General features: G+C 47.8%; 3 protein-coding genes across 3 annotated transcripts; 1 reads left to right on the top strand and 2 right to left on the bottom strand.

The window, feature by feature from the left end:
- Window positions 1–368: 368 nt before the first annotated feature.
- Window positions 369–1,660, bottom strand: LOC106740319 (olfactory receptor 4D5). Its single transcript, XM_059714303.1, has one exon. The coding sequence runs from the start codon at window positions 1,646–1,648 to the stop codon at window positions 743–745; it is 906 nt and encodes a 301-aa protein (XP_059570286.1). The 5' UTR covers window positions 1,649–1,660; the 3' UTR covers window positions 369–742.
- Window positions 1,661–5,531: 3,871 nt separating this feature from the next.
- LOC132243659 (olfactory receptor 734-like) lies at window positions 5,532–6,482 on the bottom strand. The gene has a single exon (XM_059714050.1). It carries the CDS (start codon window positions 6,465–6,467, stop codon window positions 5,532–5,534), a length of 936 nt encoding a protein of 311 aa, XP_059570033.1. The 5' UTR covers window positions 6,468–6,482.
- Window positions 6,483–15,865: 9,383 nt separating this feature from the next.
- On the top strand, window positions 15,866–16,813 carry LOC132243212 (olfactory receptor 4D2-like). The gene has a single exon (XM_006259567.2). The coding sequence runs from the start codon at window positions 15,866–15,868 to the stop codon at window positions 16,811–16,813; it is 948 nt and encodes a 315-aa protein (XP_006259629.2).
- The last annotated feature ends 8,513 nt before the right edge of the window (window positions 16,814–25,326 follow it).

Below are 25,326 nucleotides of genomic sequence, written 5' to 3'. Positions count from 1 at the left end.
GGCAGCAGAACCTATAGACTATATCCTGTAGTTAATAGTCTTTTATATTGCATTCAGTTCTGTAACCATTCTGGTACCTGCATTTGCATCTGTTTTCTGTATTAAATCTGTCTTGTGTGTGTACACTGCTTGTGAGGAGGGAGTTTGTGGGACACCTTAGTAATTAATTTAGTGTTCCCAGATTTCTGGGTGGGGGCTCACGCTTTGGGTATAATTTATGGGGTACCCCCAAATGTGAACCTGGCCCTTGTGCTGCCAACTGGTGCCTGGCAGATGACATACACATACATATACACTTGGGGTTTTAGCTAAAAAGATCATTTATTTTTTGCTCTTCAAACAATTTTGAGGGGAGGCAAGGACAAGGTATGGGGGGAGTCAGTTTCTGAGGGATTTGGCTGAAAATATTTGAGTATTTATAGTTTTCCATTGCAGGTCTCGTCTTCTTCTAGTTCTATTATTATTTGGAGGACTTCTTCTGTGCAAAGATCCTGCATTTTCTGGTTGGGGTATAAAGTTGTCCAATAATGCAATGCTTAATTAGGTCCCAATTAACTTCATTTAAAGAACATGATTGCAATATGCTTGTGCCCACCAGAAAGGAGCATTGGTCCATGAGTAAGCTCCCAGATGATACTGCCTTAATAGAATAAGTAAAAATATCAATACTTTAGAGCCCCGTGAGAACATCTCCCAGGTCACTGTCAAGCCCCTATTTCTGCTAACAATGCCATATTTGAGTTTAGAGTTTCCCCATGGCTGATTTCATATCCTTGTTCCTCAATGTGTAAATGACTGGGTTCAACATGGGAGTGATAATGGTGTAGATAACAGAGACAGCCTTGTCCATGGGGAAGGTGCAGAAGGGGCGGGCATAGATGTAGATGCAGGGCCCAAAGATCAGGGTCACCACGGTAATGTGAGAAGCACAAGTGGACAAGGCCTTGCTCCGTCCTTCACTGGAACGCGTCCTCAGCTTGGCGAGCAGGACAGAGTAGGAGATGAGCAGCACCACGAAGCACAGAAGAGTCACCAGGCCACTGTTCGACACCATCAGCAGCTCAGCCGTGAAGGTGTTGGTACAGGCCAGCTTGACCACCTGGGGTACATCACAGTAGAAGTTGTCCAGCTTGTTGGGGCCACAGAAGGGGAGCTGGAGGATGACGGCCACCTGGACAATGGAGTGGATGAAGCCCCCAACCCAGGAGGCTGTCACCAGTCCGACGCACACGCCACGGCTCATGACGGTCACGTAGCGCAGTGGGTGGAAGATGGCCACATACCGGTCATAGGCCATGACAGTGAGCAGGAAGATCTCTGTGCCCCCAGAGAAGTGGAAAAAGAAGATCTGGGCCACACAACCCCCATAGGAGATGGTCTGAGGTGGGAGAAGGAAGCCTGCCAGCATCTTGGGTGCTGTGACTGAGATGTAGCAGAAGTCCAGGAAGGAGAGGTTCCTCAGAAACAAGTACATAGGGGTTTGAAGCCGAGGTTCAGAAGCTGTGGTGGCCATGATAAGGAAATTGCCTAGGATGGTGATGAGGTACAGGAGGAAGAAGAGGAGGAAGAAGACAGGCTGCAGTTCTGGAGAGCAGGAAAGGCCCAAAAGGACAAATTTGGTCACCATGGTGTCGTTTTCCTGCTGCATAAGGACAGCCAAAGTGAGCTGGAAGAGAGAGAGAGTGCAGTGATTGAAGGAGTCAAGAGCCATTTTAGATACACAGATGATGATAAAACTAAAAATAAGCACATAGGGAGGAGCAGAGCGAGAGAGTCTGTACATGCGATAGACCGCAGCATGTTGACCGAGCAGTAGCTCATCACTACTGTGCAGTAGTGTCACATAGCAGGAGCCAAGATGTGATGCTACTGTGCAGTATCAATGAGCCGTGTCACCTAAAAGCTGTTTGGCAACACTACTGTGCAGTAATTCCTGTCCTCTAAAGTATCCCAAATTCCACTGAGCTTGGTGTCATTTGCAGCTTTGCTAACTATGCATTCAATCCCAGCCCCCAGATCATTATGGAAGATATTAAGCAGTGCCAGATTCATGGCAGACCTCTAAGGAGCCTCAGTTGTTACCACTTCTCAATCAGACTTTAAGTCATTGAGGAGTGTTCTTTGAGCACAATGCTCCAATCAGTTATGCTCCCCGTTACAACCATTTAATCTCGACTGCATTTCCTTATCTTGTAAATGAGACTGTCATCGGAGAGTGTGTCAAAAGCTGTGCTAAAGTTGAAGTATACATCACATCTACCGCTCTCTCCCACTACACAAAGCCTCTCAATTTGTCATGGAAAGAAGTCAGGTTAGTCAAGCTTGACTTGTTTTTGATAAGTCTATATTAACGTTCTTGATCATCTTTTAGGCAATTAGAAATAGATTCCTTGATGATCTGCTCCATACTCTTTTTGGGAATGAAGATCAGTTTGACGGATCTTTAATTCCCCAGATCATCTTTGCCCCCCTTTTAAAAGATGGGCATTATATCGGACCTTTCCAGTCATGCAGGATCTCACCTGAGCTCCAGGGCTTCTAAAAGATAATAGCCAAGCAAGTGCTGTGCTCACATAGCGCTCCATATTAGACAGCTATTAGTTATCCCTATACTACTGCAATGTTGCTGAAAGCCAGAAAGCCACAATGAAAAAAAAAGAAGAGATTAGATTGTATATGTGGACATGTAAAAGGAGGAAAATGATGGACATAGAGGTCTGAGGCATAACGAGGAGCTGAGAGATGATGAGACAGACAGGGGCAGACAAAGAGAGGCAGTGTTTTTGCCAAGCTTCAGAACAAGGATTTCCCCAGGACTCGATCCCACTCGCAGCACATCCGAGCCCCATGCCAGAGGACTCCAGCTGCAGCAGGCACAGGGTCCTCAGCAAGGAGACTAGCCCTAACACTGAAACCCATCTATCAGGGTCCTGATGTGGCTCCCCCATTACCAGAAGTCCCGAATCCTTTATGGTCCTACAGTAATTATTGTCACCAGTCTTCACCAGCCAGTGTCATGATCCCACTCTGCTTTTGGGGAGAGTGTGAGAGACTGAGACTTGCTCAAGGGTGTGGCTGACGCTGGAGCTATACCCAAATCTCCTAGTGAGGGAGCCAGTGGGCTTTTCTTCTCACCCAAAACAAGGAACAAAACCACTGATGTGTATAAGGACAGCAATGGCTGCAACACAACAGACCACCTTCACACTGGCTCAACGATAGACAGACAGATGGATGGACGGAGAGAAGGATAGAGAGAAAACATACAGTTAAGCAAAAGGGTGACAAATGTTAGCAGTTTGGGGGAGGGAGATGAATAGCTAGAGCAGGAGGAAGGATGAGGAAGAAAGCAGATGAGATATTTTTGAGAGAGATCCCACCAGGTTGAGCTCACCTTGTTTGGGTAGTTGCAGAGGATCAGAAACAATGAGCCGAAATTCATCTCCAGGAGTTCCCTCTCCTCCAATGTCATTTGTGACCCAGCAGCCAGCTCTCCTTGTGCCAGCTGACTTCCATAAATGCCTAAGGATGCTGAGATAGGCTGGGGAAGCGAGTGAGCCCTCCTGGGGTTTGTTGGCAGGGCTCTAGCAGAAGGGGGTTTGGCAGCCAAAAGTGTCCAAGCAAACTGCCGTGCTCTGCCAGGCTGCAATGTGGAGGTGTAGCTCTGAGCTCTGCATGTGGACAGAGCACGAGGAGTAGGGAATGCGGCAAGTGCTGCTAGCTCTTAGTGTAGTTGTGGGTCAGTAGTCCAGACACAAGGCCAACTGCTGCTTCAATAGACCGCACTGGCATTGTGCTGTTTTACATCAGGTGGGGATCTGTCTCCATTGACCCTGGTGTTGCTACAGCCAATATGCACCAGCTGGCCTCTGGCTCACATTTGCAAAGCAAACTTTCAAAATGTAGTCCGGGTGCAACCAGTACAATGATGGGGGCACCTGAGCCTGGCAATAGTCTGTAGCAACAACCCAAAGACACACGACCATCTTCCATTGGTCTCGGTGGGCTGTTCGCTCTGAACCCTACTAATGGCAGTGTTTCTGTTTACCACAGTATATTCATCCTAATGGCCGCATCTACACGTGCACTTTACTGTGGAGTAGACTAATCGGCTGCAAAGGAAAGTGTCAATATGTGCACATGCAAGGATATTAGGCTGCAGTAAACTAATTTATGCTTGTGTAAGATAGTACTGTTGGGGTCAATACCATCTTATGCCAGGGTAATTTATTGCAATTAAATGCAGGTGTAGACATTGAGCATGGGTGTAAACTGCATGCAGTCAGTCCAGCTAGCTGGGGGGGCCAGACTCCTGCCTGCCGCCCCAGGCACCACCTCTGCTCCCTAATGCCACCACCTGGAGCCCACCACCAGGCCCCCTGCAGCCCAGACCTGCTCTGACCCAGCTCAAATTGCTGCTGTCCCAGGTGCACATGTAAACACTGCACCCAGGGGTAGTTTACTCTGGCTGAAACTGCTCTGGAGTGTCTTGTTTCGCATTAATTGCATTATGCAGACACACCCAATGTGGTATTTCCCAAGCTGATCATTTTCCATCACATACTGGTGTATTCAATTCACAGTCACTCCTTTGTTGGAAATCATTTTAATGCATGACTTAAAAAATACATATTGCAAGATAATAAAAGGTGGGGGCCAGAATATCCTCTCACCATTGCCATTTGCACTGCACTCTTGGAATTTTGCACCCCTGCCACCTCAAGCATGCTAAAGACAAAAGAGATTTCCTGTATCATCCCATCTGGTGTAGCTAGAAGGGCATTATATAGATATTTTTCATATATGCTTTAACTGGTCCATTTTCCTCTGGTGTTTCGGTGCTTCCCAGTGTTCCATATATTTGTCCCCACAACACCCTTCTAAGAAAGGCAGTATTATTGTCCCCATTATGCAGCTAGGTAAACCGAGGCACAGAGAGTACATGGGATGGCTTTTAAATATACATTGGGCTTAAAGATGAAGATAAGCATCTAACAGAATTTCCAGCTCTTATTGTCGGTGTTGACATTTTTACTCAAAAAAAATAAATAAATCAGATTTTGGGGATTATTTTTTTTCAAATGGAAAGAAAACAGACATTTCCAAGACAATTCTCATTTTTCATGAAAGAACTGCTTTTTCATATAAAACAATAGCATCCCTTGGGAGTGAGAAAGGTTGACCAATATTCTTTTATTTTATTCTTCCCCATCCTTTTTTACCTGAGTTAGGCTCTCTCAAAGAACCTAACAGAGTTAGTTACCCAAATCCCAGTGAATTTTATTAGGACTGTGGTTCCTAACTCTGTTAGACCCCTCGAAGGAATCCAGCATTACACTTTAGGCCATTCAGTCCATTCACTCCATTGGATTTACACCAAGTTCATCACAAGACCTCGAGGAATAAGATATTACTCAACATGGCTGAACGGCAAAATAAGAATACTAGCAAGCAGTTCCACTTGTCTGAATGCAGGGGACCGGAGTATTTCAGGATGCATTTCTCTGAGCCTGGATGCTAACCCCTACTATCTAGCATCCGTGCCCCTTGCAGAGGACGTATCTGATGGCCAGCTTCCTCATGGCTGTCTTTATCTCCTTGTTCCTCAGCGTGTAGATAATGGGATTGAGGAGAGGGAAGATGACAGTGTGGAAAACTGAGACCACCTTGTCAAGGGAGTAGGCACGGAAGGGGCGGGCGTAGATGTAAATGGAGGGACCAAACATGAAGACCACAATGGTGATATGTGAATAGCAGGTAGAGAGGTCTTTGTTGGCACTGTCACCAGCACTTTTCTTGAGCATGGAGAGCAGGAAAGCATAGGAGACCAGCAGTGCCACAAAGCAGACAACCGAGATCAAGCCACTGCTGAAGATCATCACCAACTCTTCCACAAAGGTCTCGACACAAGTGATTTTGAGCACCTGAGTAATGTCACAGAAGAAGTTGTCCAGCTCATTGGGGCCACAAAAGGGTAGGCGGATGATCAGCACCACCTGGATGAGGGAGTGGATGAAACCTCCAGCCCAGGATGCCAGCACCAGGACAGTGCAGAGGTTTCTGTTCATCACGCTGATGTAGTGAAGAGGCTTGCAGATGGCGGCATAGCGGTCATAGGTCATGACAACGAGTAGGAACATTTCTGCTGCTCCCACAAAGTGCAGGAAGAAGAGCTGGGCAATGCAGCCCCCAAAGGAGATCACCTTCCTCTCAGAGAAGAAGTCCACTAGCATCTTGGGAGCCGTGATGGATGAGTACCAGATGTCCAAGAAGGCCAAGTTGGCCAGCAGAAAGTACATGGGCGATGTCAGGTTGGGGTCACCCCGGATGGTGATAATGATCAGGACGTTTCCAGGCAGGACGATGACATAAAAAGTGAGGAAGATCACAAAGAGGAACAGCTGGACCTCACGACGCTGGGACAGACCCATCAGCACAAACTGTGTCACCCCTGTGCTGTTCTCCATGATCTCCGTGCATGCTCTGATGCAGCACACTTGGACGGGGACATTAGAGGAGAGATAGGTCAGGGAAGAAATGGTATGAGGTGAATGGGATAGGATGAGGATCATTTAAATGGGATGAATCAAAATAGGATGGGAAGACATCAGTGGAAACAGACAAATTGGACAAGGTCATGAGGGTGGGATTGGGTTATTAAGATGAGGAAAATGTCATGGAGCATTTGAATAGATCGGGATCAATGGAATGGGATCAAGGGAAGGGGTTGGGATCAATGGCATGAACGGAGGTCATTAAGATGAGTTGGAATGGGGTCATTGGGATAGGATGGGGTTGGCAGGAAAAGATGGGGAAATATAGGAGGGAGAGGGAGATGGGAGGGGTGGGAAAAAGGAATAATCATTGTCTTTAGTAAAATAATACAAACTAACTGATGCACTTGAAGTACCAAGGGTAGAGGAATGGATCATAAATTAATGTATTCATCTACCCATCTCATCTGTCCATCCCACCATTGTCTGCGGTGCTGATGCTTTATATCAGGACACTAGTACAGACAGGGATATATAGACTCAGAGAAGGAGATCTGCCCACATTACTGAAAGGGAAGTGAAGGGAAGAGACAGTCCATGCCTGAACAGAAAGGCATCTTATTTCCAGTTTAGCGTAAAACAAAAGGGAGCTCTCTGCCCATGCTCATCCTATAAGAGCTAAAGGAGCTGTATGTTTTCTTTGGGACAACTATCACACATCACCTGCCTGAGCCGAAGAGGCAGGGAAGCCAAGATGCTTTAGGGTATGTCTACAGCCTCCCAATACTGCTCCAAGGGATGCCTCAATAACCCAAACCAGACCTACTCTGTATGGGCTGCCTTCCAAAATAGATATAATGCAGCCAGTTTAGGAAAGCACTGGGTTTCATGTTACCTCAGGAACAGGTGATGCACCTTAGCTACACTGAAGCACAAAAATGAGACTTTTTCAGCACTAAAAACCAACCGCTTTTAGAAACACGGTGCTGGGTAGGACTTTTTGAGTCATCAAGCCTGGTCCCTGCTATCATAGGCACCACATGTACAGTCTCTTCTATATGCTGATCAAGCTCATTCTTAAAACTAGCTCCAGGGGTGGATAGACAGAAACAAGGAGAAAGAAACTGCAAACATACGGAGACAACAGAGATAGACAGAGAGATGACACATGACTATGCTGGATCAGGCTGGAGTCAGACCTCAGCCCCCTCCTGGGACAGGGGAACATCCATCACTGACTGCAATAGGTTCAGGGCCCAATTTTGATCCCACTTTCCCAGGGTAAATGCAGTCATTCTCCAGATATAATAGGATCAGGGTTGGATTTTTTTTATTTCAGATTGCACGGGGTAAATCTGGAGTCATCTCCTTACTGCATTTGCGTCAGGGTAACTGAGATCTGGGATTGCTCTTGGCTCCCTCATTCCTAAGGGCTTCAAAATTTTCTCCTGGTTGCCTTAGGTTGGGCAGATGGTTGAGGGTACAATAAGAGGCAGGAGGAAAGATGAGGGGAAGAAAATTAGCCAAAGATGTATGGGCAGTGTGACATGGAGAGAGCAGAAAGAAATTAAAATCTCCATTGCAGGGGAGCAGCCCTGACTGTACCTACTAGCTTGAGGGGAACCCGGTTTTCACCCCACCTAGCTCCAATCTACCCTGGAGATAAATCACTGCTCTCATCCCTCTGCAACACCACATTTACTTACCTCCTGGCACCCTCCAGATCCCATCACTGCAGTTCTTGGGAGCTCATCTCCCATGCTCTGTTGCCAGTGCAAAATGTCCATCTTTACCTGGTTTCCACCTCACCCCGAAATGCCGAATCCCTCCCAGAAACCCGCCGTCATTGCAAGCTATGAATGCATGCACATTAGCACTTCTTTAGGATGCCTACTTTGCATAGGTCCTCAGCTGGGCTCTGCTGCAGACTTGGCTCAGGCTCCCTGCCACAAAACAGGGGAGACTGACTCACCTGAGAGCAAGGAGTAGCACCATCAGTTCAGATGCTTATAAAGGGCCAGAAAAGGGCAACATTCATTACTGAAAATATAAGGCCAGAACCTTAAGTCCATACCAGCTCCTTAATCAGCTTTTCCCCACTCCTCATTTCAGGCCCGTATTTTACCCGCATCTTACTTAACCCTTATTCAGGTATTATACTCTATTCTTTACTTGAATCTCACTTGGCCCTTACTCATACCCCTACAAGTCCTCTAACTAGAGCAAAATTTTCTTTCAAAATCTTTAAACTTTACACACATCTTACTCCATCCTTGCCCAAGTTAAGTTTCTCTTGAGCTGCACAGAAAAGTATAAAATCAGTGAAAAATAGGGCTGGAAGGGACCTCCAGAGGTCAGCTAGTTCAACACCCTGCCTGAGGCAGGATTATCTGTATCCAAATCATCCCGTTCAAGTTCTTGTCTAACCTAATCGTAAGGGCCAGCAGCGGGAAGGAGAGGAGGCAGCACACGTGTGTCCCGCACGCACGTGTGCCCTTACCAACCAACTGACCGGAGGCGGCGGCGGCAGCAGCAACAACAGAGGAATCAGCAGCGGGGGCAGCAGCAGCTGATCCCCCGAAGGTAAGTGGGGCGGAGGGACCTGGCGCAGCTGAGCCGGATCCGGAGGGGAAGCCCCCCGGGTCCCATATAGCTGAGCCGGTAGGGAGCCGTGCACAGGCCAAGTCCCGGAGGACTGGAAAAGGGCTAACGTGGTCCCCATTTTCAAAAAGGGGAGGAAGGAGGACCCGGGCAACTATAGGCCGGTCAGTCTCACCTCCATCCTTGGTAAAGTATTTGAAAAAATTATCAAGGCTCACATTTGTGAGAGCCCAGCAGGGCAAATTATGCTGAGGGGAAACCAGCATGGGTTTGTGATGGGCAGATCGTGCCTGACCAACCTAGTCTCTTTCTATGACCAGGTTACGAAACGCCTGGACACAGGAGGAGGGGTGGATGTTGTATACCTGGACTTCAGGAAGGCCTTCGATACGGTATCCCACCCCATACTGGTGAACAAATTAAGAGGCTGTGATGTGGATGACTGCACAGTTCGGTGGGTGGCGAATTGGCTAGAGGGTCGCACCCAAAGAGTCGTGGTAGATGGGTCGGTCTCTACCTGGAAGGGTGTGGGTAGTGGGGTCCCGCAGGGTTCGGTCCTTGGACCGATACTCTTTAATGTCTTCATCAGCGACTTGGACGTGGGAGTGAAATGTACTCTGTCCAAGTTTGCAGATGACACAAAGCTATGGGGAGAAGTGGACACGCCGGAGGGCAGGGAACAGCTGCAGGCAGACCTGGATAGGCTGGACAAGTGGGCAGAAAACAACAGGATGCAGTTCAACAAGGAGAAATGCAAAGTGCTGCACCTAGGGAGGAAAAATGTCCAGCACACCTACAGCCTAGGGAATGACCTGCTGGGTGGCACGGAGGTGGAAAGGGATCTTGGAGTCCTAGTGGACTCCAAGTTGAACATGAGCCGGCAGTGTGACGAAGCCATCAGAAAAGCCAATGGCACTTTATCGTGCATCAGCAGATGCATGACAAATAGGTCCAGGGAGGTGATACTTCCCCTCTATCGGGCGTTGGTCAGACCGCAGTTGGAGTACTGCGTGCAATTCTGGGCGCCGCACTTCAAGAAGGATGCGGATAACCTGGAGAGGGTACAGCGAAGGGCAACTCGTATGGTCAAGGGCCTGCAGACCAAGCCCTACGAGGAGAGACTAGTGAAACTGGACCTTTTCAGCCTCCGCAAGAGAAGGTTGAGAGGCGACCTTGTGGCTGCCTATAAGTTCATCACGGGGGCACAGAAGGGAATTGGTGAGGATTTATTCACCAAGGCGCCCCCGGGGGTTACAAGAAACAATGGCCACAAGCTAGCAGAGAGCAGATTTAGACTGGACATTAGGAAGAACTTCTTCACAGTTCGAGTGGCCAAGGTCTGGAACGGGCTCCCAAGGGAGGTGGTGCTCTCCCCTACCCTGGGGGTCTTCAAGAGGAGGTTAGACGAGTATCTAGCTGGGGTCATCTAGACCCAGCACTCTTTCCTGCTTATGCAGGGGGTCGGACTTGATGATCTATTGAGGTCCCTTCCGACCCTAACATCTATGAATCTATGAATCTATGACTGCCCAATTAACCCCGCCATGCATACAAATACAAGGCATATTGCCCAAAGCCACCAAAAGCACCCTAACCTGCCACAGGTAAAGCGGGGGGATGAGGACTGTCAGTGTCCCACCACTGCAAGAGTTGCCAAAATGCACTTGAGATCCAAGATATTGCAAAGCCCTATCTCAGTCCTTACTTTTGTTGTTTCCCTGTAGAGTTTACACAGTCATTCTGAGGGCCTTGATCATGAGTTATGTTTTGTTCAGGCAAAACTGATTTGGAGCTAAATCTTAAAGCCTTGACTTGGTCCTTACACAGAGAAGAAGCCCCTTGGTCCAAAGTCTGAAGCCCTGCCTCACCCCAGTACTCAGCCCTCACTCTGAGAAGCTTCTTTCAGAGCCTTGTCTTAGTATCTACTCGGAAAGGGCTGGATCAGACTTCCCACACAGTGGATTTCCAGATATCCTCAGCTACCTACCCACTGCAATAGAGAGAAACCGGCACCTTCACTCCAAGTCCTGCATTATCACAACCCCAGAAGATATAATCTCTCTGGGTTCAGGGCTACAGACTCCATGGCTGCCACTGGACTTGCTGGAGCAGGCTGGGTGTTGGGGGACCACAGGGGACACGCAGCTAGGAGGCAGGTTGCAAAGGGAATTATTACAAGTGAAAGTTGGTTTCCTCCACAGGGAGAGCAGAGCTAGGAAAAGTTTGAGGTTGATCCCTGGGGACTGGAAGAAACAAAAGCAGAAAGCAAGTCTCCTACAATGGAGTTCTGCCTGTATTAGTTGTGGAATGATCTGTACATCCATATGTGTATTTAAAAGAGAATTGCATGCATATTTCTATGTATATCTGTATGGGGGGTGGCAAGTATAGGTGGCACTGGAATGTATGCGTTTAAACACTGCTGGTTTTTGGTGGCCATATGTGTTAACTCATTGTGTGCTTCAATGTGTGTTAGCCTGAACATATGACAAGGGCTTTTGTGATGATCTGTCTATGTTTGTGTGCTCTAATGAGTGTGACACTTTCATGCTAGCTTGTGGAATTGCAAGGTCCATTTTTGTTTTTCTGTCTAAGGATGGTTGTGTGCTTCTGTCTGTAACTTAGTTGGCATGTGAATTTTTCACATTTAAAAAAAATAACTTTGTGTTCTCTTTTCACATGCCTGTGCATTCATGCGTGCTTGTACTTGCTACCCCCTGCTGAAGGGAATGATTCCTCTGTGTGTGTGTGTGTGTGTGTGTGTGTGTCCTTGCTGCCTCCTTCTGTGTACATGGTGCACATCAGCACACATGCTGACCTCTGCTGGAGGCAAGGTTGCCAACCCCCCCGAAAAATGTGGGTACTCATAATTTACAAGCTTTTTACTGACTGCCAAACTCAAGTTTTTACTAATATATGTTTTATATAATGTAAATGTAACTTTCCTGCAAGGCCCTGCTGCCAGGCCTCAGGTAGAAGGGCTGTGGTCAAATTTGGAGTATAACATCCACCATAGTAAAAAAGTTAAAAAGTTGGATTATCAGTAAAAAGTTAGCACCCCTAAATTCAAACGTGTAACCTCAAAAAGCTCCTTCTTGGTAGCTACCTATTGCTGGAGATGCCTAGAACTCCTCAGTAGCCAACAGCTGTATGCTCTGTGCATGCTGATAGCTGCCATAGTCAGAGCAGCTGAGGGCTTAAGGCAAGATCCAAAAAAAAGGAGTTGCTTAAACCCCCAGTGGTTCCAACAGGGGTTTAGGTGCCTAAATAGGTAGTAGGTGTTTGGCCCCCTAATACGTGAGAGTGCCTGACTTGACTACAGTGGGATGCAAATCCACCAGCTTTGAGAAACGCTATCTGATATAGGAGACATGCTCAGAGCATGCCTGCATACTGGGGTGTCGGAGCCCTGGGTTAAAGTCCTGATGGTGTTCAAAAATTGATCTCCCACTTCCCAGGAGAGTGCCCTAACCACCAACCACTGGGCTAGTCTGCTAGGGGCAGCCTCCACTCATCCCACTGAAGCTGATCCACATCCTGACTCTATGAATGAGAAACCTGACTGTAAGTTAGTGGTTGGGGCACTCAGGTAGGGAAGCTAAGTCCTGGACTCTGGTTTCTGCTCCCCATACTCTTTATATAGAGAAGAACAATTCAGCACCCCTCCGAGTCAGCTGAGTGCCCTAAGCAGAAGAGTACAGAGCTGTGCTCTTTCTGGCCCCATGCATTTTGCATTCTTTTCTACACAATGATAAAAATTCAAGAGGAAGGGTGGACATTCAAGGAAGGGGGACATGTTCTCCACCTCCCGCCCCACTATAGATGAAGGCAAAAATCCCCATAGGCCATACCAATCTGATCACGGGGGAAAAATCCATTGTGAACTCAAATATGGTGATTGGTCTGACCCTGAGCAGAAGGGAAAGACCCTCTAGCCAGGAACCTGTGGGTTTTAGTCCCCTCAAGAGCACTGGCACACCCGTCAAAATCCCTAGTCTTGCCTGGAGTCAACAACCAAAGCTTCTGAGGAAAGGGGAAAAAATGCCAAACAAACCCTGAAATGTGTAGCAAAAGTTCCTTCCCAGCAAGATGTGGCAACCAGCAAAGCCCAGAAGCATGGGAAATACTCATAGGATAGCACAGGCATAGCAATTCCTAGATCATCCCTGACCAACCTTATCCTGTGCTGATGCCCCACTGCAAGCGCCGGCCAGGAAGTGGAGTGCCGTTGTGCTCCCTAAAGCAGCTGCAGTCACTCTCAGAAGTGGCTTCAGCAATTGGCTGTCTTGAAGAACCCCCCCCCCCCCCAAGCCAGCAAGATCGGCTGAGGGGGGATTGCCCCCTCCCCAGTCACTGACTGGTTGCTGGGGATGAGGGGGCATGTGCCCCCCCCCCCCCCCCGACTAAGGTGGCACCAGGTGTCCATGTACCCTTCATCAGGCTCAGGGAAAATTAAAGATGATAAAAAGTCCCCATAGGTAGGAAATAAACTTCATTTTTGCATAGAGGAAGCTGAAGATGATACTCTGTCTCTCTGGGTCCATGAGCGTGTCTTTGTAAGTCCCTCTTTGCTGGTAGATCAGGCACGATTCCTTCCTGGGTGGTTTCAGATGGCAAGCTGGGAGGTGTAGAAATCTTTCTTGTTGCTCAGCAATGAAGTTTAAAATCCAAAAGTGGCTAAAATTCAGCATCTTCCATGTTTCAGGGATGTATTTGGTAGCCGTGTTGGTCTGAGACAAAAAGAAATGCAAAAACCTACAACTCTTTTTTCAGAAAATAAATAGATATAGGCATCTAAAAGATGGGACAGAATGAACCCCTGAGTTTCTTGGAAGATCTGTCAGATAAATGAAGCATAGAAAATAAGGGACTTGAAAGATCATCTAGTCCAGCCCCGTGGCAGGATCGACTGTTTTCAAACTATACCTTGATGCGTCTTGAACCTCCAATCCTATGTATTCCATAGATTTCATAGATTGCATAGACATTAGGGCTAGAAGGGACCTTGGAAGATCATCGAGTCCAGCCCCACCGCCCCAGGGGCAGGAAGTCAGCTAGGGTCAAAGGATCCCAGCAAGATAAGCATCCAAATGTTTCTTAGAAGAGTCCAGACTAGTTGCTTGCACCACCTCCAGCGGCAGTCCGTCCAGGCCCTGGGGGCTCGGACAGTAAAGAAGTTCGTCCTTATGTCTGGCCTGAAATGGTCTTGAAACTATTCCACACCTTTTCTAGGTAATATATTCCACTATTTACTCATCCTTACAGGGTGTGTCTACACATGCTATTAGCATGGAGCAATAAACTCTGGTGCATATCGCCAGAGTTTTTCCCAATGAGTTGCACTGCTTCACTTAATAGAGTACAGAGCAGCTAGAATGCACCTGACACTTCAGTTTACGGATTCCTTTTCTAATATTGTATTATTTTAAGGGAGAATGAGGTGTGTATCTGCAAGGGAAGGTGCTGCCACCATTCACTTTTCCTTGCAAAGTATTTTCAACCCAAGCGCTGAACTCTTGTGGTCACACATGAAAAGTTGAACATGCAATGACCATGCTAGAAATAAAATTCAACTAGCTAGATCTAAATTTTAAAAAGTCTATTGATCAAACAAGTATAGCGTTTGATCAAGTATCGCGTAGAATAGCATTTCCCAAAATCTGGGGCTTGCCATTTGGAGCATAAAGGATTTGTTGTCCAGAATATCAGCCTTCCTGGTACAACATAACTAACTTTCTAGCTGATTTGGTAATAAAGAAAATGTTTGTAACCAGTGCAGATTTCCATCTAAGCATGCAAAGGGCTTGAAACAATACTCCACTGATTTCAGTTGGGCCTAATTTGGCCCATGTGATATTTTCAGGGAGAGCACTGTTAGCTATTTCACTGCTTATCAACAATTGAGGAAGAAGGAAAGTCAAATTATGCATGTGCCCAAATCTCTCTCCTAATGCCTTGCATAACATGCCAACAGGAAAGGAGGCACAGGTCTATAACAATATACAGAAGTGCTGGAAAGGAGGCAGCAAATGCAACAGTGGATTCAGGGGGTGCGGTGGTGTGGAAACACCTCCTTTTGGATCCTGTCTGAGGCAACAGCAGGGATTTTTTAAGTCCGCAAATCAGGTAACCATCCCAATAGGTTGGGCAGGTACACAGCTCTGCGTGTTCCTACCTGAGGGAAAGCACTGAAAGTATAGCTGTGCAAAAACAGAAGCGGGGCTCCTATGCTTTAACAGAATAGCCTAATGGCTATAGCACTCAACCAGGACAAAGGCACCTGACACTCTAACGTAGTCTTTATCCAGGTGGGTTTTGAATCTACTTTTCTCTCCTTTACTTCATAGCATGCTATTCTGACCACCATGTGAACTGGATCGAGTTATATACTGTTACTCAAAGGAGTTGGAGACCTAGCTTTCATGAAATGACTGGCAATTGCAACTCCGAATTCCCTAGTGGTTTGGAGAATACCACACTGTGTGTTTCAAGCTTTGTCCCTTTACAAAGACATCTATGAAGAGCTTAGTTTTCAGAAGACGGTGAGAACTTGCTTGTTGAAAACACACCTCCCACTCTTTTGTATGCTGCAGTCCTCTGAAATCTGAGGTCACAGAGAGCTGGATTTGAAGTGCATTTAAAATACAGGCTGCTTGTTCATTGCCAGCAGATAATGTGGAAGGGTATCCTTCAGAGCTAGAGGCTGTGGGGTTCATTCCTCTTGGTGGTTGTACATCACAATGCTATCCTATCTCCTTGTGCAGGCAGAGATGGATCAGGACAACCTCACATCACCAGTGACTGAATTTCTCCTGCTTGGTCTCTCCCAGAGTCGCCAGATCCAGCTCTTCCTCTTCAGCCTCTTTCTGGCTGTCTATGCAACCACATGGCTGGGGAACCTCATTATCATCAACACGGTCATCTCTGATCCCCGTCTCCATACACCCATGTACTTTCTGTTGGCCAACCTCAGTGCAATCGATGTCAGCTTCTCCACTGTCACGGTCCCAAAGCTGCTGGATCACCTCCTCCTGGGGGGCAGGGCCATCTCCTTCAATGGATGCATGGCCCAGATGTTCTTCTTCCACTTTAGTGGTGGTGCTGAGGTCTTCTTCCTCATAGTCATGGCCTTTGACCGCTATGTGGCCATCTACAAACCCTTGCACTACTTGACCATCATGAACTTTGATGTGTGTATTGGGCTGGTGGCTGGGGCCTGGCTAGGTGGTTTTGCCCACTCTATAGTCCAGGTTGCCCTCTTGATACGTCTCCCCTTCTGTGGGCCCAACATGTTGGACAACTTCTTCTGTGATGTTCCCCAGGTCCTGAAGTTGGCCTGCACTGATACTTCTGTTGAGGAATGGCTGATGCTATCCGACGGTGGCCTGGAAGCCACTGTGTGCTTTGGTGTGCTGCTGTTGTCCTATACTGTCATCTTGGTGATGCTGAGGACGCGTGTGAGCGAGGGCCGCCAAAAGGCCTACAACACTTGCTTGGCCCAGATCACTGTGGTCTGCCTCATATTTGGACCCAACATCTTCGTCTATGCCCGGCCCTTCCAGAGCTTTGCAGCAGACAAAGCAGTCGCTGTCCTCTACATAGTCTTCATCCCTATGCTGAACCCCATGATCTACACTCTGAGGAACACCGAGATGAAAGGTGCCATCAAGAGGGTGTTCAGCAGAGTCCTGGTATCATGGAAAGGACTGAACATGTAAACAAAGGAAGGAATGGGAAGAATGGCCATCCTGGTTGGGTGTCTTTTTTGGAGGTCAGTGGAAATGGTTTGATTCAGGCGTGGCTGATGAATTCAGACTGGTGGGCTGGTGGAGATCCCACAGGGCTGGGAGAGGTGGGGGTTTGCAGCCGCCCAGCAGCGGGGTCGGGGGTTTGCAGCTGGCTGGAAGCAGGGGCGCTTCCTGGCTGGAAGCAGGGGTTCAACAGCCATGCCTCGTTTGATTTGAAGTCAATGGACATTATTCATCCAAGGAAATGGGAGTCCCTGTCTTAATTCCACTGTCTGAAGAGAGTAATATTGTGGATAATGTGTCAGCCTATCATCCACCACACCTACTTCACATTGGCCTCAAGTTCCCTGTATGGCCAGAAGCCAGGGGCAGATCCAGTAGGGGTGCAGTGATGCAGTTGCACCCTCCTTTGTCTGTGCTACATGTGAGCTCTCAACGCGGGGCCAGCCAGAGCCCCTGCTTTCACGGGGCTCCAATGTCCAGTGGGTGAGAGCTGCCATAGCCACTCACCCTCTCCTTTAGCCTGCTGCTGAATTCAGCACTGGCAGGTTTGGGGATTTGGTGGGGATCAAAGGGTCCAAAGAAGACTGAAATTATTTTTTCGGCGGGAATTCTTCCATGTCTTCAGTGTTTCCAGTCCTGAAAAGGGAAAGACTAGCCTTCTCATTCTGTTCTTGGCCTAGGAGCCAAGGGCTACCCAGGCCTACTAGAGGCTCTCCATGTCCCCTTGGATAAGTCATTTGGTTTCCACATCGGGAAATAAGGAAAGAAATCTCTCTCTCTCCTGCTCACCCAGAGGGTGTCAGGGACTGAGGAATTAGCAGCTAACCTCAATTGGACAACACATTGTGCCAAGTTCTTACCATTGGACCCCGCTCCTATCACAGCAATTGGACAGAACCCAGTTTCCCAGCTTGCCTGCTCTTTGAATATTATGTGGCATGGAAAAATGAAAAACAGGGATAGGAGAGTCAGTCCAGACACAGGTGACTTGAGAATGATTTGGTTTGTTGCATACGAGAGTGAATCATCACATCAAGTTCTCTGCCTCCTTGTCTCTCCAATAGCCCAGACCTGAGAGGGGCTGTGGGGCAAATACTCAGCCCCCTTCCCCCCCACATTGCCTCTGTTCTCTAGTTACAGCTACGCTGTTGCCTGTCGGGATGGCTTTTAATATGATGGAAAACATTCGGATGGGTGCAGTTGGCCTGTCAATCTGAACAGAATATTAAAAAATAATTGACATTTTCAAACAGAGTATTTTAATTTTTGAGCAAATATTTCTTATCAGAAGTTCATTCCAAAAGAAAACCATATCAAATTATTCCCATTTCATATATGGGGAAATTAAGGCATACCATGATTAAACCAGCCCTTTCCCCACCCACTAGTCCACATGCCACTCCCATAAGTAGGGATGTAACTCAGGAGCTCTATTTTCTACTTTCTTCACTCAGCTCAAAGGACTATGGGAGAGTATGGAGCAACTTGGTCTTAGGATACCAATTTCTTGGGCTCTAATTCTTCATGACACTTGAAGAACTCTGCTTTATTACACTCTAATTGAATTCTCCTGGGAGAATTGACTGTCAGGGCCCCAGCTCTAAGAGGGAAACAGGGTCTAGAGCAGCGATTTTCGGTGAGAGCACTACGGGACACACAGGTGCCATAAGATCCTTGTAAGGGTGTAGTGGGGAGTAAGGAGGTAAGTACTCACCCCTGCCTCCATCCTCTTGCCCAGACCCTGTGCTAGGAGGTGAGCACTGTAATGAATCTGTTTTTGTAATGGGGTGCCACTACATTCAGAAAATAACGGCAGGGTGTCTTGAGTCTAAAATGCTTTAGAGCCACTGGTCTGGAGCAGCAGTTGGCAACATCTTGCAGTTCAAGTCGGGCAGGCAGTATGGCCTGGCACCTGCCACTGCTTCTCCCTATTCTACTTGTAGCAGTGAAAGTCCAGGGTTCAAATCTACATTCACAAGAAAACACGTGACAATATTCAGACTAAAAACTCAGGGCCTAAGGAACTCAGATAAAGACATGGTGCATGTTGTTGATGCAGGGATGGCATTTAAATTACTTTTGGGTGCTGCTAACATGACCACCCAAGGCACTATTGGACTGGGAGAGACTCAACATGTGGCAGTCTTGAGACCATCGTGAGCAGATTCTAAGTGATGGAGAACGTGCTGGTGGTGTCCTGTTGAACAGAAGCAGGGGTTGTCAGCTTCTTCAGCCAAAGGAAAAGAGAAAGGGGCAGAGAGAAGGCTCTTCCTATAACCCTGAAGTACTTCCAGCTGGGGCCCGAGGCTTAGGTTGATTACAGAATGAGAGAAGAACAATAGTCTGGCAGCACTGTGATGGGAACACTACATTTCAGAGCCAGGCAGGCCCTGGACCGATAGGCTAGGGACAGAAGTTACACATATACTAGTTTAAATGATCAGAAACTGGTTTAAACCTATACCAAAACAAAAGTTCAGCACACATAAACCAGTTTGAAAAGGGCTGAAACTGGTTTAAGATAAACCTGGTTGAATGCAGTATCAGAACGAACTGCCGGAGATCAAACCGGTTTATGGAACTTCTGTTCCAGACCCCTTCCTGGTTTAAGTTAAACCAGAGTCCCCCAGCATCCCAGCATGCTTTTCAGCCCTGGGTTGGGATAGGCTGGGCTGGGCTGTCTGCCCCAGAGAGCAAGGCTGGGCCCACCCCTCTCCTCCCTACCCAGAGCACTATCACTGCTCTGGCTGGCTGAGAAGGGGGTGGCAGACTGCAGCTGGGGTCTGCCTGGCAGGGGCCAGGCTTCTGCTGCCTCCCTGCACACCCACCCTCGCTACTCAAGCAGGGATCCTCCCTCTCTCTACCCCCTCCCATAGCATGAACCCCAGCAGCATGAAGCCCAGCTGGCATCTGGCTACGCACCCCCCATACTAGCTAATCCTGAGAGGTGCCTATGTGTGCGTGTGTCCAATTTCACTGGCATGGAGGCAGACAGAACAGTGTCCACTTGGGGCTTTCTGGAACTAATCAGCTGGCCACCTGGCAATGTCTGTCAGCCAGCCAGGGATGCAGCTCTCCCTCCCTTCTTCCTGAGCAAGGCTTGTAAAGGCCTTGCAAATGACTGCACCCTGAAGTTAAGAAGACCTTAGACTAACCAGAGAGATGCTTTAGTTTTCTTTTGTAGTCAACATGCAGTGCTTGATGGGCTGATAAGCTCCCTGCTGCCTTGCTTCAAAGCCATTAGAGTGCAGCCATCCTCCTCCCGCAAGCCCTTACATCAAATGAAGTTTCACTATGCAGCAATTAATGCTGGTGATGGCTTCTATGCATCAATAACTTACACTGACCCTGGTTACAGTGCAGCTTCTCCGTGCTGCAGTCTGTCAGTGTTCAACAGTAGGCAGAGAGAGGTGTGAGAAATGACCTGGTTTGCAATGAATGAGACCTGTCAGTGCTGTCAGTTTGAGATTTAGGCAAATATAAAGCACTAGCTAACAGGACAATAAGAAGGTGGCAGCAGATCCACCTGCAACACACAAGTTTACACTGTCACACTGCCCGCAACAACTCTTCGGGAAGTGGCTGTGCACATCCCAAAGAGCAAGACAGCAGAGGCACTTCTGACAGGCTTTGGTGCCACTCACTTCCTACCCACAGCTGCACACAGAATGAAGAATCAGGGAGAGGGAGATTGAAATGCTCATCCAGTATCATCAACAGATACATGCACACCACACAAGCAGCTCCTCCCTCACCCTGTACCCCCTTTGCCTCAGCGTGCTAGTCAGGGACCAGGGTCTGGTAACACTCCCCTGCCCCTTGAGTGGTAAGTGGACAAAAGCCCAGCTTCCCCTTCACCTCCAGGCACACCCCAGCTGGGGACTGTGCAGGCTAGGTCAGGGTTTAAACCCCTCCCTAACCATAGCAGCTTGCCCAGCACTGTCCTTGCCCCTTCCCCCCAGCTCAGCACTGAGGAAAGAAAGGGAGGGCTGCTCTAGCACCTCACAGCTTATCGCCTGAGCCACTGCAGGCATGTGCCTTCATTTCCTGAATGAAAAGTGAATCTTTACCCACTTGCAAATCGGTTCAATCTATGCAGGTTACACTAACTTAAAGCTCAGGCTTTCCGAATGCCTGTACTTAGCCCCAAGGACAGGTAGAAAGACAGACAGAACATTTTAACAAGTTAAGGATAGTTAGTGGGCAGGCAGAAAAGTGGAGAAGGAAGAAGGATAAGAAATATAACAGTTTGGATATATTAGAGAAATATTCTGATGGGTACTCACGGAGGTTTCCTGTGCAGGATGGTGACATCCAGGTGTTGGCATTCATATTGTATCAGGTTCGTGCATGTCCATCAAATTTGGTTTGGAATATTCTTACACCATCAAGAGAAAATGGCATCCTATAAGCAAAATCCCACAGATCACCACACTTATTTCCACAAACCCTGCAACCACCCCAAACACACTAAGAAGCTGTGACCTATAGCTAGGCTGTCAGTCTAGCTAGCACAGTATCTGCATTAGGAAAAATACTCATGACCCACCTGACCATTATAAAAACTACCTTTACCAAAAAAGGACACACCACCAAAGAAATGGACTGCATCTCTGCATGAGCCACCCAAATAGCCCAAAGTCACCAAGTCCAGGACAAAAAGAAATCCTCCCATCAATCACACATCCCTAGCCATCACACACCATTCCACACTTGCACCTATAAGAAAGATTGCTAAGCAATTACAATCCAGTGTTTGCAATAATAAATCAGAAACTTAGGAGGGCTTTCTTGGCAGAAACTTAGAAACCTGGGGGATCTAAGTACTTAGGACTAGGAACATGTTGTGAAGCATCCCAGGGACATGACTGTGACAGGGCCTCGCACTGGTCCCAGGGCAAGATACTGAGGCAGCAGTTCATGAGGATACTGGATGGCAACCATGTGTCGGGCGCATGTAGTTATGTGTGTCTTACTGGAAGGAACTCTCCTTCAACTTTACAGTCAATGACATTGGCAGCGCGTAAGGGTGCATGCGGGTGTACGTGCATCCACTGAGATTGGCCGTGCACCCCCTGGAAGTGCCAGCTGGGAAACCAGAAGTGCTGGTGGAAGTGCACTTCTGGGTTTGCTGCTGGTGGTTCAGTACTCAACAATCAGCCACTGGGGAACCCCCCACCCCACTCCGTCCCAGACTCAGGAGGCACCAGTCGGCCATGGTCAATGACATGGTTGCATCTGAAAAGGTGGTGTAGGTGGAAACCCGTGCTGCTTGGGGGAGTGATGAAGACTTCAATCTGACTGTGGTGAAACACCTGCAGCCTTTTCAGACCAGACAGCCCATGAAGACAGACTCTCAATCCATCCTGCCAAGCCACATGGACTTGCTGGCCATCCTGCTGAGACACACAGACTCTCTGGCCATCTGCCCAACCTGTGTGGACCCTGAAATGAACCTGGGTTTGGACAACGAGGGCCTGGAGTTTTGTACATGGGCACAAAATTTGCAGATAGGGACATATTACCTATCCTGGATGCCCAGGGGAGGTCACTGGTTTCCTGAGTGCAGTGCAAGTAAGGTTTTTCCTTTAACTTCACAAAGAAGTCCTGAATAGTGTTGCTACCAACACTAGCTGACAAGAAGATCATGCACAGTTAATTAACAGAACTTTTAACGACTCCTTTTGGGACTAAGTGGGACCTGCTTGATTCCTGGACCATCATACTCTGACTAAGGCCAGAGGTAATGGCATACTAGAAGCTTAGGAAATTATATTAGAGGCTAGTTCCTGGCATTGTCTCTTTGTTGAAAACAAGTCTATTCCCCTGTCTGTGTAAAGATCAGGGGCCTGCTTCAAGGTACATTTTTTTCAAGGCATCTCTGAGTATTTGGAAGGGCTGACAGCTAAAATCACATGCATGGGAGGAAGCATTGCTCATCGCAACTGGAAAGGCAGTAAGTATAATCCTCAATGAATAGGTGGAAGAAGGGGTGCAGAGATTTGCCTAAAAGTGGACTCTTTGTAAAATGAAGTTTATTTTCTAATGGATTAGGTTCCACACCCTTTTTAGATCCAGGAGTCCTGATTCTCTCTTAAAACCACTAGATTTCCTCCAGTCCCATTGAAGCACAGGGAGTAGAGCCCAAGAATGCTAATCCTTATCCCTGCTATATCATCCTTCGTGGTCAGACCTAGGGATGGATGCCTGGAGGTCTGATGCTTAGTTTCCCTTCACTACTCACTTCTGTGTAGGACAAGCCATACAAGCTACTAAGGTTCTCTGGTTCCCTGGAAACTAGTGAAGTTCAGTCGGTCTTGCAAATAATTAACATTTTTTGCACAAAAAAATTATATTAGAAAGCATGTTTTCATGAACAATTAATATCTGCTGGAAAAAGGACTTTTGTTTTCCTCTCAGACTTCTCCCCAACCACCATTCATTTTTTTTTTGTTGTCCAATCAGGAGAATCAAAATGAAACAGGTTGCTCAGAAATGATTTTTTTTTTTCTCAGTCTGTTTTGAATTGTCAATGTAAATGGATTGGATTTTTCATATTGATAAGTAAAGTGTTATTTAAAAGTATAAGGTTGAAATGAAACAAGCAAAAGTCTTAGCATTTTGATTCTGATTTCTGGCAATTTTGTTTTGCTTTGTCAACATGTTCAATGGTTTATTCTCTTTTAGATTGGACAATAATATTGCTTCCTTTGGTCAGACTGATTAGCCAATACTTAAGATCCCACAAGGCTGTCGCAGTTGCATCACGTTTCAACCTCTTTAAATGAAATAGGCTTATAAAATTTAAACTTATTTATTTTGGAGCGATCACGTCAGTGTTTGCATGTACTAGGCTTTCGAACCAATAAACTTAGTGCGCAGTTCCCTGTAAATTCCAGCAGGGGGAGCCACATACCAATCTACCCCCCGCCCCCCCCCCCCCCCTTCCCTACTAAATTAGATCATCCCCTCCCACAGCCCTGAACCCTGTGAACTCCCATGTTAGAAAATAAACATAAATGTATGGAGAAATATATATATGTATTGTAGAAATATATATATATATATATATATAATACATATATATATGTATGTAGAAATATATATATACACAATTTTTTTTTGTCTAAGTATATAAATACAAATTTTAATGGGGTGTAAGTAGCAGGTGGTTCCTTATCCTCCTCCACACCTCTGGTGGTGATTGTGGCTGGGGTGGGGGGAGGAATAAGACCACCTGTGGCACTGCATGCAAAACAGATGGGTGCAATCAACAATTATTACAAAAATTTATGGGGTAGTACATCATGGAGGGGTGGGGGGAGGAACAAAATCCTCATGTCCATCCGATAGTTTGTTTTCCATATTTCAGAACTGCATTTCCCAGCTGTCCGGGCTTAGTACCGTTTCCAGGGAGACCCCTGACACGTGCTGCTTCCCCCCTCCCCTTCCAGGCAGACCCTGGCTGGGATCCTTGCAGGCCAGTGTAGCGATGCCGTGAATACCTGCACATAATGCACGTGATTGTGTCTTTTGCGTGGCACGCTCTGTGCAATCTAGGTGTAATAAATGGAGACCTTTCCTTTCCTCCAAAAAGCATTCTTTGCACAGTTGGATATAATATAAGAAGTGGCTAAGAAGTGGCTGGATATAGCATTTCAGCTGCAGACACCTTTGGCAGGATTAGTGTCCTCCCAACAGCCAAGGCAAACAACCTGCTTTTGCAAAAAAGACCCCGAGAAGGGAGCTGCCTGGTTCAGTCACAGCCTGCTCGGCAGGTCGGAGCTGGCCAGGCATGGGGTGGGCACTTCCAAAGCTTCACACAGCCCTAGTGCTCACCCCAGGTAGAAGCTGGTTTAGCGATGGAAACACCTTCTGTCCGGGGTGTTGACAAGGTGAGAGGGGAGAATAGGTGTGGGAGGGGTGTCTGTTGCCTGGTCCAGGCACCTAATGCCAGGAGGGATTTCCTAGCGGTGGGATCCGACACTTCTGCAGCTGCCAGGTCCAGCTGCTGCTCAGGGACTGCACCCGAGGTTCTCTCCAGGCAGCTCCATGGATCCTGCAAAGCACCGGGGCATGGGGCATGCTGGGAGAAGCAGATATGTGGCAGTGGCTGTGGTGAGCTCAAAGGTCAGCCTGGAAGCAGCTGAGGGGCCTGGCAGAGGGAAGGCAGCAGAGGCGGGGGTGGGCAGAGAACAGCCCCAGTCGCCGGGTGGGCAGAGGTGGAGGCAGAGACGGAAGGTGGGAGGTGCCTGAAGGCCCCGCCCACCCATGCCTGCCTGCAACCTGCCCGCCACACTGGCCCCTCCACTGGCCGAGCATCCGAAACCCACCACGTGCTCCCTACCTTGCCTCATCCCTCGCCGAGGCCCCCGCAAGCACGCAACGTTCCCAGGGGGCAGAAACAAGGCCCACCCTGTGCGGCTATCTGTGGTGACACAGATGCCCATGAGGGTCTCAGGCCCATGCTCCTGCCCCTC

The sequence above is a fragment of the Alligator mississippiensis genome, chromosome 11 (genome assembly GCF_030867095.1).
Source record: "Alligator mississippiensis isolate rAllMis1 chromosome 11, rAllMis1, whole genome shotgun sequence".
Taxonomy (NCBI): Eukaryota; Metazoa; Chordata; order Crocodylia; family Alligatoridae; genus Alligator; species Alligator mississippiensis.
The sequence above is the reverse complement of the archived record's forward strand: the minus strand, read 5'-3'. Positions and strand labels throughout refer to the sequence as shown.

Bases quoted from the DNA above. Each gene is read 5' to 3' on its own strand.
- LOC132243659 (XM_059714050.1), bottom strand. From the start codon at position 6,467: ATGGAGAACAGCACAGGGGTGACACAGTTTGTGCTGATGGGTCTGTCC.
- LOC132243212 (XM_006259567.2), top strand. From the start codon at position 15,866: ATGGATCAGGACAACCTCACATCACCAGTGACTGAATTTCTCCTGCTT.
- LOC106740319 (XM_059714303.1), bottom strand. From the start codon at position 1,648: ATGCAGCAGGAAAACGACACCATGGTGACCAAATTTGTCCTTTTGGGC.